We start from the raw sequence: 23703 nt of genomic DNA, 5'->3' as shown, positions 1-23703 counted from the left end.
GGGAAGAAGAACGAGTCTCACCTTAGTACACCGGCTTGACCGTTGAAACATTAGTAGCTCTTTGACTTAGTTGCAGAAGAAACTTCCATATCCTTCCAATCACCCCACCTCATTATCTCCATGGTTTTTCTATCATTTAGAATAGAATAATTAAGTATAAAATCGTGCTTTCATTTAACATTTCAAACTCTCGGAACAGTTGACGGTGGGTGGTCCCATAAAATCTCACGTGACATTATGGTAGGAGATCATGAGTTCAAATCTTTTTAGACCCCATTTTCTTCACTAATTAAATATTTCCACATTTAGTAAAATGATTAAATATTAAAATACGAATCCATATAATAATTTTAGACTTTGAGCGCTTTATTTGCGAGTCTATTTACGCTTTTTGGTGTAGTTTTAGTTTCGTAATTTTGTGTAGAAATTTTTTCTCCCGCACGAGCCAATATATATATATATATCTCTTTAATATTCAATCACATGCAAAGATTTTTCTTTCGTCTCGTGCATGGCGTGCATGCAAACAGACGGGGCCGGGTCAATTCTCCCGAGCCAAAGCTGAGGCAGCAGGCGTCGTTGGAAGGGGTCGTCGAGCGTCCAAAACAACTGCCGTTTCCCCCGGGGCGCTGGACGGCCTTTATATGCCAACCCCATTCTCCATCCAGTCGTTCCCAATAGACATAGAATCACATCATCATCATCATCTCTCTCTCTCTCTCTTTCTCTGTCTCTCTCTAGGATTTTTAATGGCTGTCGTGGCAATTGGAGTCAACTCTCCGGCATTCTCGCCGTCGACGTTCCCCAAGACGCCGTCCTTCTGCTCTCCTCTAAGCATCGCGCCTCCGTTGCCCTTGCCACCTTTGTTGCCCGTGCCGTTGCGTATAGAACCGGCGGCTGAGGAGAAAGAGAGCTCGGTGCTGAGCAGGAAGAGGCCCGCAAGGCTCTCGATTCCTCGGACAATGGGATCGGCAGGCTTCGGCGAGGTTGGCGTGCGCGAGGTGGGGGCGGAGTTGGTGGAGGTGCGGGAAGACACGTATGGAGTGTATTCCAAGAGAGGGAGGAGGGGGGGTCGCCTGGAGGATCGATTCTCCGCTGTTGTTGGAATTCAAGGCGATTCTAAGCAGGTAGTGTTTCAATATGGGGATTGTGAAGAAATTTCCGTAAATATGATTTTCGTTTTGATTGAAGATACTCTGTTTCTAAAAAAGTTTGAAACTTTTGGAATTTGGATGGTAACCCATGAATTTCCATCGTTGCAATAACACAGTTCTTCTTTCTTCGCTATTACTGCTCCTCCTTCCTGGGTTGATTGGATCGATGCTATTGCAGGCCTTCTTTGGGGTATTTGACGGTCATGGAGGAGCAAAAGCCGCTGAATTTGCGGCGAAAAACATGGATAAGAACATTCTGCAACATATGGCAGGAAATAGCGATTCAAATATGGAGGAGGCTGTGAGAGATGCTTACCTCAAAACAGATGCAGATTTCATGCTTGAAAATGCTAACGGCGGTACCTGCTGCGTGTCTGCATGGATCTGGAAAGGCGAACTTGTCGTATCGAATGCCGGTGACTGCCGTGCTGTTATCAGCCGAGGAGGAACTGCAGAGGCCCTTACCACCGATCACCGTCCTTCGCTGGAAAGCGAAAGAGAGAGGATAGAAGCCCTGGTAAGTAAGGGGAGAAGTTTAAATTGAGCAAGAACGAGCACTGATTTGTACTGCTAGAAACATTCAGTAAGCTAATGGCGATGGAAATTTTTTGCAGGGGGCCTATGTCGATTGCTGTCGTGGCATTTGGAGAATACAAGGTTCGCTCGCCGTATCCAGAAGCATTGGAGATCAGCACCTCAAACATTGGGTAATACCAGTCCCGGAAACAAAAACTCTACAAGTATCGCCAGATTGCGAATTCCTAGTCCTAGCTTCTGATGGTCTTTGGGACAAGGTAAATGTCTTTCTAACCGAGTAAATGATACCATCTATGCAGTTTTCGAATATCCTGACACCGATGTTGGTTTCTCCTTTTATCATGACCAGGTCACGAATCAGGAGGCTGTTGATTTAGTTCGGGCTATGAACGTTGATGCCAATTTGCAAGATCCCTTCTCAGCCTGTAAAAAGCTTGCCGAGTTGTCGATGAGGAGAGGCTCGACCGATGATATAACTGTGCTAGTAATCGATTTGCGTCGTTTTGTCTCGTGAGCTGTAGCCCGTGGAGAATGCACCCAGAGAAAGGGAAGACCCCCCTCCTTTGCGAAGTTGGGCTGTTGTACCTCTGGGGACAAGTTCGTTACCTTATCCACCATCCGACCGAGTTATCGGCTACTTACTCATTCTAGCCATCTCTGATTATGTAAATGTATCTAACAACTACATAGAACTATAGTGATAAACTAGTTTGGACTCTGTTTAGCTGCTATGTGAGTGTTACTGTTTGCCAATCCCATCCCTGGAAAGTTCTGGATCTCTTGGCTGTACTTGTAAATTGTGACATTCCTTCTGCTAAGAAGTCTCATACTTAGAATTTGCACATCTCCGTTGGTCGCCGCCGATCTGCCCCGGTACACAGGGAAAAGTTGCTTCTCCGGGTTGTAATTCTGATGGGAAGTGAGAAAAATCATTGACTAATTCTGGACGTAGAAATGGTGGACTGAGACTGAGATATTGAATGTTAATAATGAACCTGAAGTAATTCATCGAGCATGTCACCCGTTGCTTGTACAGTAAGAAATGTCGTGGCGCGACTTATTCTAGAAACACCGTTCAAAGGCGGAGAAGAAAATAAAGAAAAGAGTTCTTCTAAACTAGCCATTGAATCGACTACAAAATAATTAATAAATCCGCGTCCTCTTTTCGTTATTTGAAAATTTTCAATTGCCTCTTTATCATTATATATTGAAATGCGACGAATCTTTCACCATTCGGACCTACAGAATGTTCATTTGCTTCGTCCAAGGAAGAAAAACAAAAGCACTGTGCTCGTGGATGCCGTGATGCTTTGCATAGTTTGACCACGACTCTCGAACGAGCGATGATTGCACTGGGAAGAACGATTCGCGCGGGCAGGATTTGTGGTCCTTGTTTGTGGCCTTGCTCTCTGTTGACCCCAATCAGACAAATCTTCCGTTCGCTAATCATCAAGTCGCCCAATATAGAAATCCACTTGCTTGCTACCAAGCCCTAGTTGGTCTTCTTTGGCAGCTAGGGTTTACATCATTGTCACAAGAACGGGGCAGAGTCAAACTTTGTTTATAGGCTTCTAGATTCGTAACAATGGAATCAATCACGGATGAAAGAGACAACGGTATGCGTCCAGCATGTAAGTACGAATTCACTCAACTTGGAACGGGTTGCAATTGCAAGGGTTCGGTCAGCTTCCAAGTAAAACATGGGTGTACACGTGGGACTCATTCACAAAACCAAAATCCTCTTTGGATGGTTGTGGCATCAGCTGCCGGATTGCTGACGGCGTTTTTGCACGATGATACTCGTTAGGTGGATGGAGAAAACTCCTTCAACATCCTCGAAAGCAAAACTCACAAATGAGTAACGAGATCATAAAATCTCTCCAAATTTGATACACAGCCGAGGTTGCTCAATCACAAATAGCTCCTGCAGCATATAGCAAAAACCAAACCAAACCAAACGATGGACCAGCAAACATGTTGCTCCGCACTTTTCTTGCAATTACAACTGAATTGGGTCATCTGTTTGAGGAAGCAATATCAAACCCAGTCTGCACTGTAGACCAAATGGAGACCATGCCGAAAAGAAACACCATTCATCTCTGGTCCTTTCTTAATCCCTTCAGCCATGACAAGATAACGTCCGCACCTTTCTCCCACCAGCAATCTAGCATCATGTCATGAGCCACCCCTTCAACACAAATTGGTGGTACATCATAGTATTCGCCTGTTTCTCGTATCCCTTGAGCATCCTATGTATAAAACAGAGGAGAAATGTAAGCAGGACTCCAGACCATAGAGACAGCTAATGCAATGTCATTGATTATTAATGCAAAAAGAATATGGTATATGCAGAAATAGGCCATCAATGGCTCCAAGCAGAGTGTAACATTCCACGTACTTATCCTTGGAAGGATTTACAGATACATGCTCATTTCTAGGCTGCCATAGGGTTATGTTGCAACGGCATCCATAAAATAGAATGACCGGTACAGATGATGAACAGTAATTACCACTATGAAATCATCACTCGCTCCCACTACGAGAAGTTGAATCGAAGATTTTGGCACAGAGGGAACTGGAAGAGAAGCATTCAGCTGCCTTAGATCAAATAACGGCATCCTTGAACTACCCTTCATTAGTTCCTGGTAACTAAAGGAAAGGGAAAGTTTTAGGCCTCGACATCGTCAAATACCTTTGAGGATTACAATACATGCTGTATTGAAGTAGATATATAGTCACCCAACAATATAATTGTCCTCAAATATAAAAAGTATTCTGAGAAAGTGGAAATTGAACACTTGCATTTAAAAAATCTGGGGGGAAGCAATTTCAAGATGTCAACGTCTTTATTACCACTCTGGTTAGGTAATATGGTAAGAGCAACAAGTTAATATGCAAGAACGAGCAAGAAAGTTGACATTCATGATTCAGGTTAGTGCAATCCAGAATGCTTTCTTGAATAAGCATTCAGCAGCCATCAGGCTCAATTTCTATTTTCTTTCTTGTCTCGAAATGCATCAAGGTTATCAAAATTTCTTTATGCAGACATAATTTGTTAACAAATGTCTAACTTGACATTTGACAGAAAGAATATTGAAGAAGATACCAAAGTATAAGCATAGGAACCTACCGCTGCACCAGATGATCCTCCATTGCAGCAGAAAAGAATGTTTCCTTACAAAGGGGAAGAGAAGTTTGAAAACCTTTAGCAGCCAAACTGCGAGTGACCTATTAAATATAAAGGCACTTTATTATCAAATTACGCTACACTGGAATTGAGACAAGGAGAATAGTTTCTCTCAATGAAAAGAAACTACCTTATAAGCTGCTATAGGTTTGGTAAAGAGATATCGCCACACAATGCCACTGAACAAAAAGAAGAAACTATTAGTAGAGCCATTTTACTAATCAGTAAAGTAAGTAAAGGGCATATATTTCTTATGGGATCTGAAATCACCTATTACCAGAAGGAGGTACGGAGCAAACAAGCACAGCTCCTTCGAGGTCTGGAAACAAACTATCCCTCCCTAAATAAAAAGAAAAAACACATAACAGGATGAACGCCACACAATTATATGAGTAAAAGGTCGAATACAGATCAACCCAAGAGATCCCCATGAAAGAATAAGCACATCCAGGTAGCAATCAGGAATAGATCCAAGCATTAAGTACACATTAACACTAGCAGATAGCTCAAAATATTCAAGCCTTATGAGGTGATGCATTGTTATTTCTGCCTCAGCGCTCAGATAAAAAATATGAGATATACATCTCACTCAATAGGGACCATGATTATCCCAACGAAATATGCTAAAAGAGATGTCCAGATCCATATCATACAAAGACTAGCTTGTTCATATGAAGAACATGTTATTGGGAACCAAGATCATGGAAGCATTTTTCCATTCAACATATGTATGTCTGCTTTCAAATTCTTTGCTGCTTGGAAGCAAGAGTTTGACAAGAACCTCAAATCTACTACCACATTGATGCAGGTATCTCAGAATGCAGACTTAAACCAGCTAGATGCTAACCTGTACATTGCTTATTTCTTATGTTTGCGATGTAGTACTGGACAATAAGCCCTCCGAATGAATGTCCAAGCAGAACAGGAGGCAAGTTAAGTTTTTTGTCAATGAAGTCGGCAACATCAGCTGCGTGTGTCTACTGCACAATATGAGATGAGCATAAATAAGGACAGTGCTACTCACTCTATACATCTAAAACATTTAAAGGTTACAAGGAAAAAAAAAATGCAATAGCCCCTTGAAGAGACTCTCAGGTCAAAGAGCCAAGATACCTGGAGGGAACCAGCAACAGGAGCGGAAGGCGCATCACTTTCGCCCTGACAAGAAAAGGGAAGGTGTGATTCACATCATATCTCCAAACCAAGAACAAAGATTAGAACAGTGCTACTTTATGTTTAGAATTTGGAGGCTTTTTTTATTTTGGAGAAGTAAGCTGGAATCAAATTAGACATGAGGGAACAACTCCTTGCTGAACCATTTAAACCCAAAGTTTCAAACTGCACGTGTCGTGGAATGCATGAAGCACTTGTAAAGAAAGCACTTGTAAAGAAAGCGCTTCGCCAAGCATTATCAATGTGTTACATTGTCAGGAATTAGGGAAGGTTTGTGGTTCACATCATATTTCCAAACCAAGAACAAAGATTAGAAACGAATGCTACTTTATGTTTAGAATTTCGAGGCCTTTCGTTTTTGGAGAAGTCAGCTGAACTCAAATAAGACAAGAGAGCAACTCCTTGCTGAACCATTTAAACCCAAAGTTTCAAACTGCACGATTCGCGGAATGCATGAAGCACTTGTTAAGAAAGAGCTTCGACGAGCATTACTAATGTGTTACATTGTCGGGAATAAGTTAATACATCCTGCAACCCTAAGAACAGCTAGTAATAAATCTCTATTGATCATGTTCAAAGCTTTTGCCCAAAGGCAGACACCCTTTCTTTTGCAACCTCGAACAACTTCTCCAGGTTTCTCTTATTTGACAGAGGCATTAACTTTTAAATACCAAATATCCGCACACAAAATAATCATATCTTTCAATCCAACCCTCTCATTTTCTTTCAGATTGTTTCGAGGACGTATGTTTGGCTTCGAAGCATTTCCTATCAGGATAACAAAAACTGTGCTTATGAGGCAACAAGCTACCCAGTCAATGAACCATCATGAACGTCGTGATTCTGAATTTCCCAAATTCCATTCAGATGAGCATTCCTATATTAACTGCGTACCTTCTTAATTTTCGCACAAAACTCTTGAATTCGATCTACAGATACAAGCATCGATCGAGACTATCCGTCAGCGAGAGATACATATTACGGTTCTTTTATTTTTATTTTTTTTGTTACCTGACCGAGCAAGCTGACGGCGAAGCAGTCGAACCCTCGGCTGGAGAAGAAAGGCAACCAGTGCTCGGCCCAGCACCAAGCGGCGTGGTAGCTTCCGTGCACGAACACTAGCGGTGGATTGAGGTCTCCACCGCTCTTGTTAGCGCTTTCTTGCACGATGACCTCCATGGACAGACCGGAGGAGAGCTCGTGGAGGAGACGATTCTGCCCCGGCCTCAGCTCGTACTGGACCGCCATTTTCGGTGCTCCGACTCCATCGACCCTGGCGCGTGGTTTGCTGCTCGTTCTGAGACGGGAAGGAGTGCGCGTTGAGAGAGGATAAGCGCATAGACAGAGAGGAGCAGCCATTGACGAAAGCTTCGCTCCTTTTCCCGGACGGTCCAAGTCATCGAAAATTGAAAAATGAGAGCGAGTTTCTTGCCTTTAATGAATATGGAAAAAGCCACTAAAAACCCTAAACTATGCCCGCTGTGAGGCATTTATCTCAAACTTTTCTTGTGACACAAAAAATCCTAAACTTGTATGCATGTGACACATTTACCCCAAACTTGTGCTTGTATGACACATTTACCCCAAACTTTTTGTTGTGACATTAAAAACTCCAAACTTATATTCATGTGACACACCAATATAAGTTTATGATTTTTTTTGTTACAAAAAAATATTTTGGGATAAATATGTCACACGGGTATAAGTTTAGGGTTTTCAATGTCACAAGAAAAAGTTTGGGATAAATGTGTCACATGAGTAAAAGTTGGGATTTTTGGTGTCACAAAAAAAAGTTTAGGATAAATGTGTCACAGTTGGCATAGTTCGGGGTTTTTGGTGGTTTTTTCCCTAATGAAAAATGAAATTCAAAGTTTTTAAAAAATATATAATTGTGCATATCGTTTTGCTTTAAGTCCAAATTTACCCTCAAATTTGTGCAAATTTTCAATTGAGTCCTCGACTTCTTTTGGTACAAATTAAATCCTGTAACTTACTTTATTTTTTTCAATCAATTCCTTTTTTAAATTATCAAATGTAATTACATTGACGAGTGTTTGATGTGCTTTTTTTAATATTATAAAACAAAAGGGAGAAAAAGGCTTTGCGAATTCTAAAATTTAACGTATCGAAGAAAAAAATAGACACTTCAAACATTCATAATAAAATAATTAAGTGTGTTGATCAGAGAAAGGACTTAGATTAAAATATAAATAAGTTCAAGGACCTCATTTGCACCAAAAAAAAAAAAATTTTGAGGACCCAATTGCAAAAACTATTCATGTTAGATGACTAAAAGAATAAGTATGTGCTTTCCTTACCAAAAAAAGAAAAAGAAAAAAAGAATAAGTATATGCTTTTGGTCAACAAATATGATGTCCACTGACAACGCGTAAGCGGTAAAAGAGATTGTATTTGTCAGTAAGTGCATAACTAACAATATGGGTATGATCCTTGTTATGCATCTCGATCTATTGAATTGTTTTGATCGTCTATTAGTTTAATGTGAAATTTGAAATAAAATTATGTGTATTTAGTGATTTCTTGGGTAAAAAAGAAGAAAAGTACAGCTAACACATGTTAATTAATCCAATAGGTGATTCTTCTTAAATAACAAATTAGATCTCTTCATCGAGGAAATTAACTTTGTACATCTAGTAATTTGGTAATGAATGCGAATCCAGTGATAAGTTATTATTTGTCTCTTAACTAACTTTAAAATAGCATTTGTGCCATCATAAAAATTAGTATTTTTCACATTAAAATATATTATTGGCTTGTAGATGAGGTTGTAACATTCCTTGAAATCCATTTGAAAAGAAAAAAGAAAGAAGCCATTTCAAACAAATTAGCCGAAAAAGTTACAATTTTTTTTTTGGGTCTAAAAAAAGTTACAAATTGAAAGACAAAGGAATACAAATTTGTGAATGCTAGATCGAAATAATATGGAAAAAAAGGATAGAACTCGCAATTTTCTTAAGAATTTGGAAAATATCGATATTATTGATATAAGTATACATCTAGAATTCTTTATGCAAATTAATTGGATCTTTATAAATGTTGGCATTTTATAATTGGAATTCAAATTTGTCTTCAGTTAAGAAATATAAGTTATAGCTAATTAATTAGGGGTGACTTTTAAAATTTTCAATTTTCTTCGGAGTTTAAATTGCGTGTTATTTATAACGAAACACAAGAAATGTTCCATTACGTATAATAATTAACATCCGAATATTCATCAATAACTTATTCATGGCTTTTAAAGTTAAAAATAGAGATTACCTCATTTTAATAGTTACTATTAAGCCGATTGAGACATAGTTAATTCATCTTATTTACGTGCAACATCGGCAGAATAATCGCACTTAGAACGTTAAATTGATATTTGGCACTCGATTAATGTATTGAAAAAATTGTGAAAATAAAATAAAATATGGGAAAAAAAAATTCGAGTCAAAAGAAAAAGAAATAGAGAGCAATAAAAAAGTTTAGGGCATTATTGAACTTCCATACTTTTCCACGTCGCGTCAGGCCGACCTCAGTCTCCACCGGAGTTCCATCATTTCGTTTTCGTTCTTTTACAAAAAAATCCGCGATATATTGGTCTCCCTTCTCTGTTTCTCGCTCCTCTCTCTTCTCTCTCTCTCTCTCTCTCTGCGCTGAGGGTTCTGGCGAGCTTCACTGCTGCAAGATCTCGCAGCGATTCGCTTCCGGCCGTGGGATCTGATCTGTCCGACTGGACCGGCCGCTGATCCGATCAACCATGGCGGCTGCGAACGCTCCGATCACCATGAAGGAGGCCTTAACGGTCAGTTCAACTTCCTTTTTCTGAAATTCACTAAGCGTCGTCTACCGTTGATCGGAGTATCTCGAAGTGAAGCTCGATTTCGGCTGTGGATGCGAAGAGCGTGCAGAACCTTAAACGTGTCGTTGCTCGAGATTGTTGATGGCTATCCAAGTGGTTTTAGATCACTGACAGTCGTACATCTGTACAATATAAGTGAATTCGTATTATAGCTACTATTTGTCAGGCTAGGCATGATAATTTGGTGCCCTAGTTTAGATAGGGCAACTTCGGTTTCAGTTTAGATCAGCGGAGAAGACACTGTGCCGGTTCAATTTGGCAGTCAAGCAGTTTGAAATTGTGGCATTACTGGTGATCTTGGGAAGTTAGACGTGGTTTACTTTCTTTCTCCTATTAGAGCGAGTAATTGAGTTGTCTATTGGTCTGATCTTTTTTTGTTTGCAGCTTCCAAGCTTAGGCATCAATCCACAGTTCATCACCTTTACGCATGTCACGATGGAATCAGAGAAGTACATCTGTGTGCGCGAAACAGCGCCTCAAAATAGCGTGGTCATCATTGACATGAGTATGCCTATGCAACCTTTGAGGAGGCCTATTACTGCAGACTCAGCACTGATGAACCCAAATTCTAGAATTCTCGCTTTAAAAGGTGTGGATATTTTTTTTGAGAACCATCCGACACTTACTTTAGCCTTTTAGAGTTGTTGCGGTGTTACTACGTTTTGAAACTCGTTTCCATGTAATTGTCTGTGCTTTTGGGGCGCACTTGATTTATATTTTGTTGAATTTTTTTGGCGCATCATAATGAAAATGACATTTCAATCTGGTAGGATATGGGTGAAATACTGTATTCATAGGTGATGGTTCTGTGATCGACCAATTACTGTACACATTTGTCGTCTTCAGTGGGAAGATGGATAGTGATTCGGTAGCAGGGCATAATAGACCTGTCGTTTCTTATTGATTATTGTGATACATTTTCACCATATTGGGCTTCCTATTACCTGCTGGTTGCTCATATAGTTAGCCACAGCAGGGAGTTTAGGGTGTGTAAGATCTGCAATTTTATTGTATCATTACTTCATTTATACACACAATCGCAGGATATTTGATTTAGGGGAAGAATGGTTCTACTCGAATTATTTTTTCTTAATAACATATGATTTCTCAAGTTTGGTCAAATCAACAAGTCTTAGCAAATAGGTCCTTCAAGCAAAGAGTAACTCAATAATGGATGTTATATTTGCTTTTGTGGTTAGTATATCAGGCCCAGATGCGATGAATGAAACGTTAGACAAATCACGTTTCCGTGCCAATCTGGGTCTTTTGCCTTTTGATGTCCGGTCAGTTGAGATGGATTGCATAACAAGCATTGGGCTAAACACTGTTTCTCTGGAAGTTGGTCACTTGTTAAAGCCATGAATGTACTTCTGCCAAAATCTTGAAATGACAGTTTGCAGTGCAGCATCAGTGTGGTGAATTTCTCTGCAAGCATGGAGTTGAATTCACTTAGTTAAATATCTTCTGCATTTTTCTTTTTACATTGTTATGCACTCCTTGTTGATTAGCTGTTACATTCTTTTTGAAGCCCAACTTCCGGGAACCACCCAAGATCACTTGCAAATATTCAACATTGAGATGAAAGCAAAAATGAAGTCTCATCAGATGCCAGAGCAGGTGCTGTCCACTTACTTGCTTTCCTCCTTTATCGATCTTTTTCTCAAAAGGGTTGGAGGTTGACCTAATTCGGGTTCTTCCATTTATAGGTTGTCTTTTGGAAGTGGATTACTCCCAAAATGTTGGGTCTTGTCACCCAAACCACGGTATATCATTGGACAATTGAAGGTACCTAGCTTTTTCATGCTCCAATTACATACAGTTGATGATGCTTTACTTTACTATTCACCATCCTGTATGATGTGCATTGTAGGTGTACTAATGTGTGTGTTATCCCTTATTCTACTTCAGAATGTTATCCATCATATGTTTCTTATAAATAACCAATCTTCAGGTGATGCTGAGCCTGTAAAGATGTTTGAGAGAACAGCTAATCTTGTCAACAACCAGATAATAAATTATCGATGCGACCCTTCAGAGAAATGGTTGGTTTTGGTTGGGATTGCTCCCGGTTCGCCTGAGGTATGTCCTAGGGATTCTGTTGTTTGTCCGAATAAAGGTATTTGAAAAAACTTACCTTTTGTCAACATCAACATCAACATCACCTTTATCCCAAACTAGTTGGGGTCGGCGGTCGATGAACCCAAAAATAAATAAAAGAAAAGCAAGACTGATTGAGGGAAAAAAAATAATTATATAAAAATAAAAATATATAAATAAAAACCTTGCCTTTTGTGTTGAAGAATAATTCATATGTAGAAGAATCCGAGGAAAAGGTCTCTTGAGTGGCCACCTGTCGCTGTAGGTGAATGTGGAAAAAGACTTTCTCCCTTCTAACTGCTAATTTCGAAAAAAAGAGAAGCATGGCTGTTGTAGGTGCATGCCAGTCATGGGACAGTATGATTTGACTTGATTCTTTTAAATTTAAGCTGCTCTAATTTTAGTGGAGATGGTGTCCGTGATTCTTCTATCCAGCCTCAGTGGCCCATGAAATGTGTCCGTGATTGCTCTAGGTCTGCCCTCTTGTGGTTCACACTTCCTCTCTCATCATGTTACTAATTCTTTCTGAAACTTTTTCTCTATGGAAATGTAAAGTTTGTGGTCGGTACATCATGGTTTCAGACTTTCTATAAAGCATGTGTGGTGTCAATATTTTTCGTATTTCTATAATTTCTAGTCCCCTTTGATGGTCAAGTAACTTTGATGTCAAAATCTGTCTTCTAGCGGCCACAACTGGTGAAGGGGAATATGCAACTTTTCTCTGTGGATCAGCAGCGTAGTCAAGCCCTCGAAGCGCATGCTGCATCATTTGCAACTTATAAAGTGCGGTCACTTCACCTATCTTTTTAATCTATTGGATCATGTGCTTCGGTTGTCAACCCTGTTAATCTCTCTTCACCTCATGTACAGGTTCCTGGAAATGAGAATCCTTCAACTCTCATCGCCTTTGCAACGAAGACTGTTAATGCTGGTCAGATTGCATCCAAGTTACATGTTATCGAGCTGGGTGCCCAACCAGGTTTTCTTACATTGTGTCATTTGATTCTAGTCTCTTCTTTTCATTTATTCACAGGTCTCAAGAGTCCATCTGGATCTTATATATTGCCTGCTCCTTCTAACAATGCACTTTTATTAGCAGGGAAGCCGTCTTTTTCGAAGAAACAAGCGGATCTTTTCTTTCCTCCTGATTTTACTGATGATTTTCCAGTAGCAATGCAGGTATTAGAGGTGATGTTTGATTCTCCTGAAAATGTTAGAAAATTGCAACATATGAATTAGGTTTCGGATTTATTTGATGCAGATATCCCACAAATACAGTTTGATATACGTGATCACCAAACTTGGACTGCTATTCGTCTATGATTTGGAGACAGCTACTGCTGTGTACAGAAACAGAATTAGTCCAGATCCGGTATTTCTAACTGCAGAAGCTTCATCAGTTGGTGGTTTTTATGCAGTAAACAGGCGTGGCCAGGTCTTATTGGCTACTGTAAATGAGGCAACGATTGTGCCTTTTGTTAGTGGCCAAGTATGTGCATCAGATATGCGTATCTTCATAGTCCTCAAATTTCACCTTGGATGCTAATGTATCACGTTAACAATTATTTGGTGATTCTGCAGCTGAACAACTTGGAGCTTGCAGTGAATCTTGCAAAGAGAGGAAATCTTCCTGGTGCAGAGCAGCTGGTAATGCAATATACTCCTAATTCTGAGTAATTTGTCTATACATACTGGATGATTGATAGTGTAGGAGTTAAGTATTGCATAACTTGTGACCAAATGAGGGCAAAACTGACTGGTTTGGTTGTATTGGAATTTATCTTCATATGCGCATGGCCATTCTGTGATTGTTATCTCTTTCCTATCCATCAAAGTATCTCCTTTACGTTCATCTCCGTTTTGTCTATCTTGGCACGTACACATGCTTACATAGGCCTATGTTTGAACTTTAGTTACTTAGTTAAGGCAAATGGAACAGTTGTACAATCTGGAACCTAGTGAGTTTGGTTCTCCTGTGATGAAGTAGACTCAACAAAATTTTGGTTCTTTGTTTGGTTGATCTGGAGGTTTTATCTTGTTTTTTTTGGTTCCCCAACTTTGAGATTTGATAGTATGCTCTGAAGCAGCTATAGTTTTCTTAATATAACTGTACATGATTTGGCAGTTCTGCTTGATGTGGTCACTCTGAGAGCATGTCAAATGTGCTCTTGTAGATTTTTAATACCTCAGAGCTTATATATCTCGCATAATGAAATCAGAATATGTTTCCAAATTTATCAGGTTGTGCAACGTTTCCAAGAACTCTTTGCTCAAACTAAATACAAAGAAGCTGCTGAGCTTGCTGCCGAGTCTCCGCAAGGAATACTTCGCACCCCGGAGACAGTTGCTAAATTTCAGGTGCTTGTTTTTCTGACATTTAGAATAGATTTTTCTGTGATCATATTGTTGCTTCTTTTTCTTGGACAAATAGAATCCTGTTCCCTGGTCCTGACTGAAGTTGTTCGTGACAGTCAAAGTATGAAAATTCTGGCTATATGTATTTTTTATGAGATGATTCAGTTTTCAGATTCTGTCGTAGCTTCCTTTTCCTTATTTGGAAATTAATCTGTGGTTTGAAGAATATCCTAACCAATGGAGACTATCTTATCGATAATATTGCTTAGTATGGTAAGAAGAGTTTCTATTGGGACTGATTATATCTATGTTTCTTTTCGGCAATAATAAAATTTGTAGCAGTTCGCTTGGAATATTATTTGACAGATGATATGAATTTTTTCATCCTTGCCAATACTGCAGAGTGTCCCAGTTCAAGGTGGGCAAACACCACCTCTCTTGCAGTACTTTGGGACCCTTCTAACCAGGGGAAAGCTTAATGCATTTGAGTCATTGGAGCTGTCTCGCCTGGTTGTGAATCAAAACAAGAAAAACCTTCTTGAGAACTGGTTGGCTGAGGATAAGCTGGAATGTAGTGAGGAACTCGGGGATCTTGTGAAGGTCGGGTTTTATTAATGTTCTTTCTTTCTTTCTTTCAACTTCTTTAGTTCTAAGATCTACATGATATTCAATAGATCGCGGATATACGAAAAGACTAGTCTGGCTATATAAAGGTGTTCTTCTGCTTATATTCTTGGTCTTTTTATTGCAGACCGTTGATAATGACCTCGCATTGAAAATATATATCAAAGCCAGAGCAACTCCAAAAGTAGTTGCAGCTTTTGCTGAGCGGCGAGAGTTTGACAAAATTCTGATATACTCCAAGCAGGTCTGCCCAAATTTCCTATCCTTCAAGTAGAGTTTTGACTGCTATGTACATTTCTAGAGTCCTCTTCTTGTTATTTCTTCACTTCAGTTTTCTTGGATCTTATGCGCTGCTTTTTTTCTTCTAGGTTGGGTACACACCAGACTATCTCTTCCTTTTGCAGACAATTCTGCGAACAGATCCTCAGGTGTGCTCTCTGTAGTTATATCTCATACTCGTGAAGATACCTCTCTTGCTGTGTCTCTGTCCTAGGCAAAGAAAAGCAGCTGCAGTATAGCTAACTAATATCCCAATGGCTATGCACATGGGCAAGTTCTCACACAGACATATTTTCACCAAAATTTGTTATGTGGTACGGGAAAGGGTGGTATAACTGGCGCGGTATATGAGTCATGTGACTACGGTTTTTTGTTTGCTCTTCCAGTTCACTATAATTCTTATCAACCTAGTTGAATGATTGCGTACAAATGCTGTTCTTACTGTAATCTTTGCCCTATGGATAATTTACGTTTCTGTCCTTGCTCCTATTTGGACTACTGAAGGGCATTGATGGCATTAGTTTGGTGAATCCCTTACATTATTCACTGCTTAAATTGACCTTTGAATAGCATAATATCCGGTTGGGCAGCAAGTTCGCCTAATGTTGGTTAGATTTTGTTCAGATGCATGCAGAGTCCATCAAAATTTTTTTTCATGAAATAGCTAGGGTCAGGTGTTTTTTCGCAAAGAGGGAGGTGGAAGAGGAGGATGACACCTTGGACATTATTATAAATCCCCTATTGTGGGCCAAGAACATTCTTATAAACTTATATGAATTGCATACCTGTTAGTGTGCTCTGTGGGTCGCACGCATGCTTGTGCGATCATTTAATAATTATGTTTTAACTTACTTTTCATGCCATCTCGACAAAGAAAGTTTTCTGATTTCTTTACTTCAGGGAGCTGTCAATTTTGCACTAATGATGTCTCAAATGGAGGGAGGTTGTCCTGTGGATTACAACACTATAACAGATCTCTTTCTTCAGGTTTGTCTATAACATTTTTTCAATAAGCCTGTTATGGTTTTCAATTTTTCAGGCTAGTCTCTGTAATTTAATTTGTGGCTCTTTATTGCAATGTACACATTATGCTGCCCAGGTTTTCAATTTTTCAGGCTAGTCTCTGTAATTTAATTTGTTGCTCTTTATAGCAATGTACACATTATGCTACAAGGGCTTATCTAAGGTTGCTAGTCATAATGTTTTTTGTGCATAAGAATGTAATATGTCTGATTCCATCTGGCACGTGCAGAGGAATTTGATCCGAGAAGCGACTGCATTCTTGTTAGATGTACTAAAGCCAAATTTGCCAGAACATGGTTTTCTTCAGACAAAGGTAATTGATAATATCAGTATCAAGGATACTCTGTAGTTTTCTATGAATATACGCATGACTTTTGTCACTAACAAGGCTTCAATATCATAGGTTCTCGAAATCAATCTGGTCACTTTTCCAAATGTAGCTGATGCCATCTTGGCTAATGGCATGTTCAGTCACTATGATCGTCCTCGAATTGCCCAACTTTGTGAAAAAGCCGGTCTCTTTGTTCGGGCCCTGCAGGTATAGTTTGAGATTTTTGGGTTAATCTCATACATACTATGAGAAATTCGGTTATTCTGACATTGACTATCTATTATCTGACAGCACTATACTGAGCTGCCAGATATCAAGCGTGTCATTGTGAACACACATGCCATTGAGCCACAGGTTTGCATTTTTTTTTTTTGTTGTGTTTTTTCTCTTCTTTATGGTGGGTGTTCTGAAATTGGGCCTGAGATTTTGGGTTTACCTGCAGTCACTTGTTGAGTTTTTCGGTACACTATCGCGAGAGTGGGCTTTGGAGTGCATGAAGGACCTTTTGCTGGTCAATCTGAGGGGCAATCTTCAGATTATTGTACAGGTATTGTACCTTTCCTTTTCTTCTTAAGTTTCTCCTCTCCCATTTTCAGTAACTACACGAAAGATATGTGTACAGGTTGCGAAGGAATATTGTGAGCAGTTGGGTGTTGATGCATGCATAAAGATTTTTGAACAATTTAAGTCATATGAGGGGCTGTATTTTTTCCTAGGCTCGTACTTGAGCTCCAGGTTAGTGAGGGATATATTTCCCTGTCATTTGTTCAAAGTTCACTTAAAACTGCTGTGTCGGTACATTGGATGAAGCTGTCTCCTTTCTTGTCAATTGTGCCAGTGAGGATCCTGACATTCACTTCAAGTACATTGAGGCTGCTGCTAAAACTGGACAAATTAAGGAGGTGGAACGTGTGACTAGAGAATCAAATTTCTATGATCCTGAAAAGACTAAGAATTTCCTGATGGAGGCCAAGCTTCCTGATGCACGGCCGCTTATTAATGTTTGTGATCGTTTTGGCTTTGTGCCTGATCTCACACATTATCTTTACTCAAATAACATGCTTCGATATATCGAGGGTTATGTCCAGAAGGTATGAGATCTTACGACTTCAAGCAGCGACTTTCTGCATTCACTTTATATGAAGTTTATAAGATTCTTTGCCTCTTTGGTAGGTCAACCCTGGAAATGCTCCTTTGGTAGTGGGGCAGCTGATAGACGATGAATGCCCAGAAGATTTCATAAAAGGCTTAATTCTTTCTGTTCGATCTTTGCTACCAGTGGAGCCTCTTGTTGACGAGTGTGAAAAGAGGTGTGGATTTCCCTCTTTCTTGCTTCTGGCCCTCTGATTCTTGCACCTGTTCTGTGATGGATTATCATCCTTACGAGCTTCTGATCAAATTAATGTTCTCATGCGTGGGATCTGGTTTGCAGGAATCGACTCCGTTTGCTCACTCAGTTTTTGGAGCATCTCGTGAGTGAGGGAAGCCAAGATGTACATGTCCACAATGCTCTTGGTAAAATCATCATCGAAAGTAACAATAATCCGGAGCATTTTCTCACAACCAACCCATACTATGATTCACGTGTTGTGGGTAAATATTGTGAGAAACGCGATCCTACTCTCGCGGTTGTGGCTTACAGGAGAGGCCAATGTGATGATGAACTTATCAATGTGACGAACAAAAATTCCCTGTTCAAATTACAAGCCAGGTTTGGCACATGCTTCATGTCACAATTTTTTATTGTCATTGATAGAATGATCTGTTCCTTTGTTAATTTCATCTCATTATCATAGGTATGTAGTTGAAAGGATGGATGGTGATCTCTGGGAGAAAGTTCTGGACCCTGAGAACTCTTATAGGAGACAGCTAATTGATCAGGTTGTCTCTACGGCTTTGCCTGAGAGCAAGAGCCCAGAACAAGTTTCTGCAGCTGTTAAAGCTTTCATGACGGCTGATCTTCCTCATGAGCTAATTGAACTTCTTGAGAAGATTGTGCTTCAGAATTCTGCTTTTAGTGGGAACTTCAACTTGCAGAACCTGCTTATCTTGACAGCCATCAAGGCAGATCCATCTAGAGTTATGGATTATGTCAATAGACTGGATAACTTTGATGGACCAGCGGTTGGGGAAGTAGCTGTGGAAGCCCAACTTTACGAGGAAGCTTTTGCAATTTTCAAGAAGTTCAATTTGAATGTCCAGGCTGTAAATGTCTTACTGGATAATATTCAAAGCATTGAACGAGCTGTTGAGTTTGCATTTAGGGTTGAAGAAGAGGCTGTTTGGAGTCAGGTAGCCAAGGCCCAACTAAGGGAGGGTCTTGTCAGTGATGCTATTGAGTCATTTATCCGTGCAGATGATGCCACTCAGTTTTTGGATGTTATTCGTGCTGCTGAGGTTGCTAATGTCTATCATGACTTAGTGAAGTACCTTCTGATGGTGAGGCAAAAGACGAAAGAACCCAAGGTGGATGGCGAGCTGATATTTGCATATGCCAAGATTGATAGATTGGGTGATATTGAGGAATTCATCCTCATGCCAAATGTCGCCAATCTTCAAAATGTTGGTGATCGCTTGTATGATGAAGCCTTATACGAAGCTGCCAAAATCATTTTTGCCTTTATTTCTAACTGGGCCAAGTTGGCCAGCACACTTGTGAAGCTGAGACAATTCCAGGGAGCTGTTGATGCAGCTAGAAAAGCCAATAGTGCAAAGACATGGAAGGAAGTTTGCTTTGCCTGTGTTGATGCCGAGGAGTTTCGCTTGGCACAAATGTGTGGTCTCAACATCATTGTACAGGTGATATATCAATTTCGCGTTTATTCATAGACTAAGTCATCTTTCTATCTTCTTCTCCTAGCTCTTCGGATAGAACACTTTTGGCAGGTAGAAACTAGGAGAGCTGGTAAACTGGAAATTTGCACTTGGGTTGCCTCCTTACATGCTTTCCAGATGGATGGGCTTCTTGCTACTTCAGTTAACTGAATGATTTGTATCTCCCACCCAATGTTCACTTGACTTTGCCTATTTGAATGCTGTAGGTGGATGATTTGGAAGAAGTTAGTGAATATTACCAGAATAGAGGATACTTCAACGAGCTTATCTCTCTCATGGAGAGTGGTCTGGGTTTGGAACGTGCACATATGGGCATTTTTACCGAGTTAGGTGTCCTTTATGCAAGATACCGTCCGGAGAAGCTTATGGAGCACATTAAGCTGTTCGCCACTCGGCTCAATATTCCCAAGCTTATACGAGCTTGTGATGAGCAGCAGCACTGGCAAGAACTCACCTACTTATACATCCAATATGACGAGTTCGACAATGCAGGAACAACCATAATGAACCATTCTCCTGAAGCATGGGATCACATGCAGTTTAAAGATGTCATCGTCAAAGTTGCCAATGTTGAACTGTACTACAAGGCTGTGCACTTCTATTTGCAAGAACATCCTGATTTAATCAATGATGTTCTCAATGTGCTTGCACTTCGTGTGGATCATACACGTGTTGTTGACATTATGCGAAAGGTTTTACATGTGACTTTGAAGTTATATCTTGGCCTCAATTTTGTTTTGCTTGTTCTAACTTTGTGGATAAATGTTTGCGTATTCTCAATTTCAGGCTGGTCACCTGCGACTTGTCAAGCCTTACATGGTTGCAGTACAAAGCAACAATGTTTCTGCTGTGAATGAAGCTCTGAACGAGATCTACGTAGAAGAGGAAGACTATGACAGATTGCGTGAATCTATTGATTTGCATGATAACTTTGATCAGATAGGCCTCGCGCAGAAGGTTATACAACATTCTTTTGATGCGGCTTTTACTTTTGGTATATATATATTTTTTTACACTAATGACTGCTGTTTTACCTTGAGCAGATTGAGAAACATGAGCTTCTTGAGATGAGACGGGTTGCTGCTTATATCTACAAGAAGGCTGGTAGATGGAAGCAATCAATCGCATTGTCCAAAAAAGATAACCTTTACAAAGATGCCATGGAAACAGCATCTCAGTCTGGTGACCGTGAACTAGCAGAAGAGTTGCTTGTTTATTTCATTGAACAGGTACTTCTCTTGCAAATAGATCCTCTGTTCTCCTAGTGGGAGTGCATTCTGCAGACAGGAATTAACTATCTAGAGATTCCTAACTGGCTGAGATTAATTTGCCAGTTTTTCTGAAACAATCTGTTAAGTTGAAATGCTTCGCTTGTATTAATGCATGGAGATGTCTTCAAGTGCCATCTCCTTTTGGAGTCTGCAGCAGAAGAATATGAGGTTGTCATTTGTACTTGTGCATTCATATACATTTGTTTATTGGCCCAACACTTTAGCACTGGTGGTGTGATGGCTTCATGGATCCGAGACAGACACGGTTGAACGAGGTCTCTTTCAATAGGAAGATGAACAACTTCTATCCAACTGGATACTCTTTGCTTTGATCTTTTCTTTTTGCATCTCCTCCCTTAATGTTTGGAATGGTGTGCATGTGTTAATCCGATCCTGGTGCAATAATTATTTTTTCTCCTTGATCTGTGCAGGGAAAGAAGGAATGCTTTGCTTCGTGCCTCTTTGTCTGTTACGATTTAATCCGGGCAGACATTGTGCTTGAACTTGCCTGGATGAACAATATGATTGATTTTGCTTTCCCATATCTGCTTCAGGTGATGACTTATTGTACTGTTACATTTACTCTGACAATGCATGAATGAATGTTGCTTTCTGTTGATATGTGAATTTGTTGCTCTCGCAGTTCATCCGCGAGTACACTAGCAAAGTTGATGAGCTTGTGAAGGACAGGATTGAAGCTCTCAGTGAAGTAAAGGCTAAAGAGAAGGAAGAGAAGGATGTCATTGCACAGCAGGTAATTAGTCTTTGGTCGTCACATTCTATTGAATTGATAAGTACTTGGTGTGTACTGTCTTGTGGTGTTCACTAGCTACATGTGGAAATCCTAGTGTGAGCTTTGCATATAGCAACCAGCTCTTTGTTTAACCACTCGGTTGTTACTTTTAAGACTAACATAGTTATTGCCCCAAATCCTCGTTATTTGTTTGTTACCGAGTCATCTCAGCTGTCTTTTGTTTGCTAGAACCAATTTTCCCAGGTTTCTATCAGTATGTCCTACTTGAGTATATGACGAACAATTTACTTATTTGACTGCATTTTTCCTTTGGCAGAACATGTATGCTCAGTTGCTGCCTCTAGCTTTGCCTGCACCCCCGATGCCCGGTATGGGAGGACCGGGGATGGGAGCAGGGTTTGCTCCCCCACCACCAATGGGTGGGATGGGGATGCCTCCTATGCCACCCTTTGGCATGCCGCCTATGGGAAGCTACTAAAATTCATGGAAGATGGACCTTGCTATTCATTTCTTTGATAGCTGTAGCTTCACAAGACTTTGTGGGCTCAAAGTTTTCGTTATTGCTCTGGAGGGGACAGAGTTGGGGTGCTGCGCAATAACTGTCTCAAGTTTTTGTATCTTTCATAGGCTTGTGGGTAATTGTTGTAACACAATTGTTTTCGGTTAGGAAGCGGCATTCTTTTGCTGTTGTAGAGCGTCAGGGGAAGAGGATCTGCTTGTATTCTAAGTGATCTTATCGGTGTCTATTGAGGGAAACAATAGTAAACTACAAGAAGATATATAGACCGAATCCCAGTGTGAGGAGATGTGTTAGCATGTTTGTTTCCTACTTTGTCGCTTATGCTTCCATCGGAAATCAAGTGAGTCGTCGCTCGAGATGGTTTCAGCATTTGGCCAGAAAAGGAGTTGCTTTCAGTAGATCTGAGGCTGACTTCTGTTCTGATGATTGTTCCAGGACTCTGAAAGCGAATCATTGAATGTTCAAGTTACTATGTTCTTGGAGTCTTGATTCCATGTCTTGCGATGATTTTGGCTCACCTCAACTTTCTTTTTCGTTTTTGTGCGCTCGGTATCGAAGGTTCATGTGTTCTTTTCTTTGGTTTTTCCATTTGTCTGTCTTTGCTTTACGATGTAAACATATAAATCCGTCTTTTAAGCGCGTTTTAGTTACTATTAGAATCGCATCTAATAAATGGAGAGACTAATCTTTGACCGTGTGTTATTGCTACATGAAATAGTTGATGAATATACTGTTAAAGTGGCTATTTGGCACGAGACCATCACACTAGTTGGGCTTAATTTCTAAAAAAAAAAAATCTCACTTTTAGGTAGAGGTGGCCGGTTTCATGGAACCGCCGGTTCCGGGCTGGTTCCGGTTCCGATTTAGAACTGCTGGTTCCTAGGCCCAATAACTCTTTTTTCCCGGGCCTCCTCCCTTTTTTTTTTTTTTTTTTTAATCGGGTCGGAATCGGCGGTTCCGAGCCGGTCAACGGGCTGGTTTCGGGTCCCGGTTCAATTTTGGTCATGTCTACTTTTAGGTTTGTAATTAGGTTTTTTAATTCTAGTTCTGTCTCGGTTTTCTTTTTTCTTTTTTATTTATTTTTATTTTTTTTATTTTTATTATAAGTATGAACAAATTTTTAGGGGTTCATTATAAAGACGGGCGTCTTACCAATACTCTCACCTTCACATGGAATTATGACAGTTTCCTAACCATATTCCGCTATTGAAGTTCATCTTGCCTGGTTTTCCTCCATCAAAAGCATTTGAGAATTTGTTAGGACATTATCAATTGTTTTAAAAACTTAAACTACTAGAGGAAGGCATTTACTGTATTTAGTCACTTTTATAAATATATATTGTACATGTAAATAATATGTTTATAAAGCATGCTCTGCTTTAGCATCTCTCCGATTGGGCAAGTGTGTGTATGCCAAAAATTAAAAAAAAAATTATGAGGCTTGGTATGAAACGGGTCAAAGCGGACAACACCTCAAATGGCTTAATCTAGGGATGGCTTAGAGCGGGACTCCCAATAGGTGTCCGATTTGAGACGAATCATGCGAAAGTTAGTGGGCTCGTGACGATTCGTTCGGATGAGAACGGGGAGTGGTTACTATGTTATAATGCTCCAATAAGGAGCGGCTCTCGACAGATTTCCAAGATAGTGAAAGAGGCAAGAATAAAATGCATGAGACACTGAACATGAGACTATATGTGA

General features: G+C 40.0%; 3 protein-coding genes across 3 annotated transcripts; 2 read left to right on the top strand and 1 right to left on the bottom strand.

Moving 5' to 3' along the window:
• Nucleotides 1–632: 632 nt before the first annotated feature.
• On the top strand, nucleotides 633–2548 carry LOC115743742 (probable protein phosphatase 2C 30). The gene is made up of 4 exons (XM_030678674.2): nucleotides 633–1127; nucleotides 1333–1671; nucleotides 1769–1948; nucleotides 2041–2548. Exons 1-4 carry the CDS (start codon nucleotides 645–647, stop codon nucleotides 2203–2205), a joined length of 1167 nt encoding a protein of 388 aa, XP_030534534.2. The 5' UTR covers nucleotides 633–644; the 3' UTR covers nucleotides 2206–2548.
• A 991-nt stretch (nucleotides 2549–3539) lies between these two features.
• Nucleotides 3540–7444, bottom strand: LOC115743796. Its single transcript, XM_030678763.2, has 8 exons — nucleotides 7063–7444; nucleotides 5992–6036; nucleotides 5726–5855; nucleotides 5149–5218; nucleotides 5009–5057; nucleotides 4822–4919; nucleotides 4202–4340; nucleotides 3540–3940 (listed from the first exon to the last, which is right to left on the bottom strand). The coding sequence occupies exons 1-8, from the start codon at nucleotides 7408–7410 to the stop codon at nucleotides 3785–3787; spliced, it is 1035 nt and encodes a 344-aa protein (XP_030534623.1). The 5' UTR covers nucleotides 7411–7444; the 3' UTR covers nucleotides 3540–3784.
• A 2172-nt stretch (nucleotides 7445–9616) lies between these two features.
• LOC115743615 (clathrin heavy chain 1) lies at nucleotides 9617–22314 on the top strand. Its single transcript, XM_030678465.2, has 30 exons — nucleotides 9617–9856; nucleotides 10298–10502; nucleotides 11442–11530; nucleotides 11620–11698; nucleotides 11865–11992; nucleotides 12695–12793; nucleotides 12881–12989; nucleotides 13110–13189; nucleotides 13272–13499; nucleotides 13592–13657; nucleotides 14252–14368; nucleotides 14768–14965; nucleotides 15117–15233; nucleotides 15358–15417; nucleotides 16169–16255; nucleotides 16521–16604; nucleotides 16695–16829; nucleotides 16914–16976; nucleotides 17065–17169; nucleotides 17245–17357; nucleotides 17461–17713; nucleotides 17796–17932; nucleotides 18055–18333; nucleotides 18419–19421; nucleotides 19664–20149; nucleotides 20244–20414; nucleotides 20501–20686; nucleotides 21160–21282; nucleotides 21372–21482; nucleotides 21799–22314. Exons 1-30 carry the CDS (start codon nucleotides 9812–9814, stop codon nucleotides 21958–21960), a joined length of 5118 nt encoding a protein of 1705 aa, XP_030534325.1. The 5' UTR covers nucleotides 9617–9811; the 3' UTR covers nucleotides 21961–22314.
• Nucleotides 22315–23703: the final 1389 nt, after the last annotated feature.

The sequence above is a fragment of the Rhodamnia argentea genome, chromosome 5 (assembly GCF_020921035.1).
Source record: "Rhodamnia argentea isolate NSW1041297 chromosome 5, ASM2092103v1, whole genome shotgun sequence".
NCBI classification, from domain to species: Eukaryota; Viridiplantae; Streptophyta; class Magnoliopsida; order Myrtales; family Myrtaceae; genus Rhodamnia; species Rhodamnia argentea.
The sequence above is the reverse complement of the archived record's forward strand: the minus strand, read 5'-3'. Positions and strand labels throughout refer to the sequence as shown.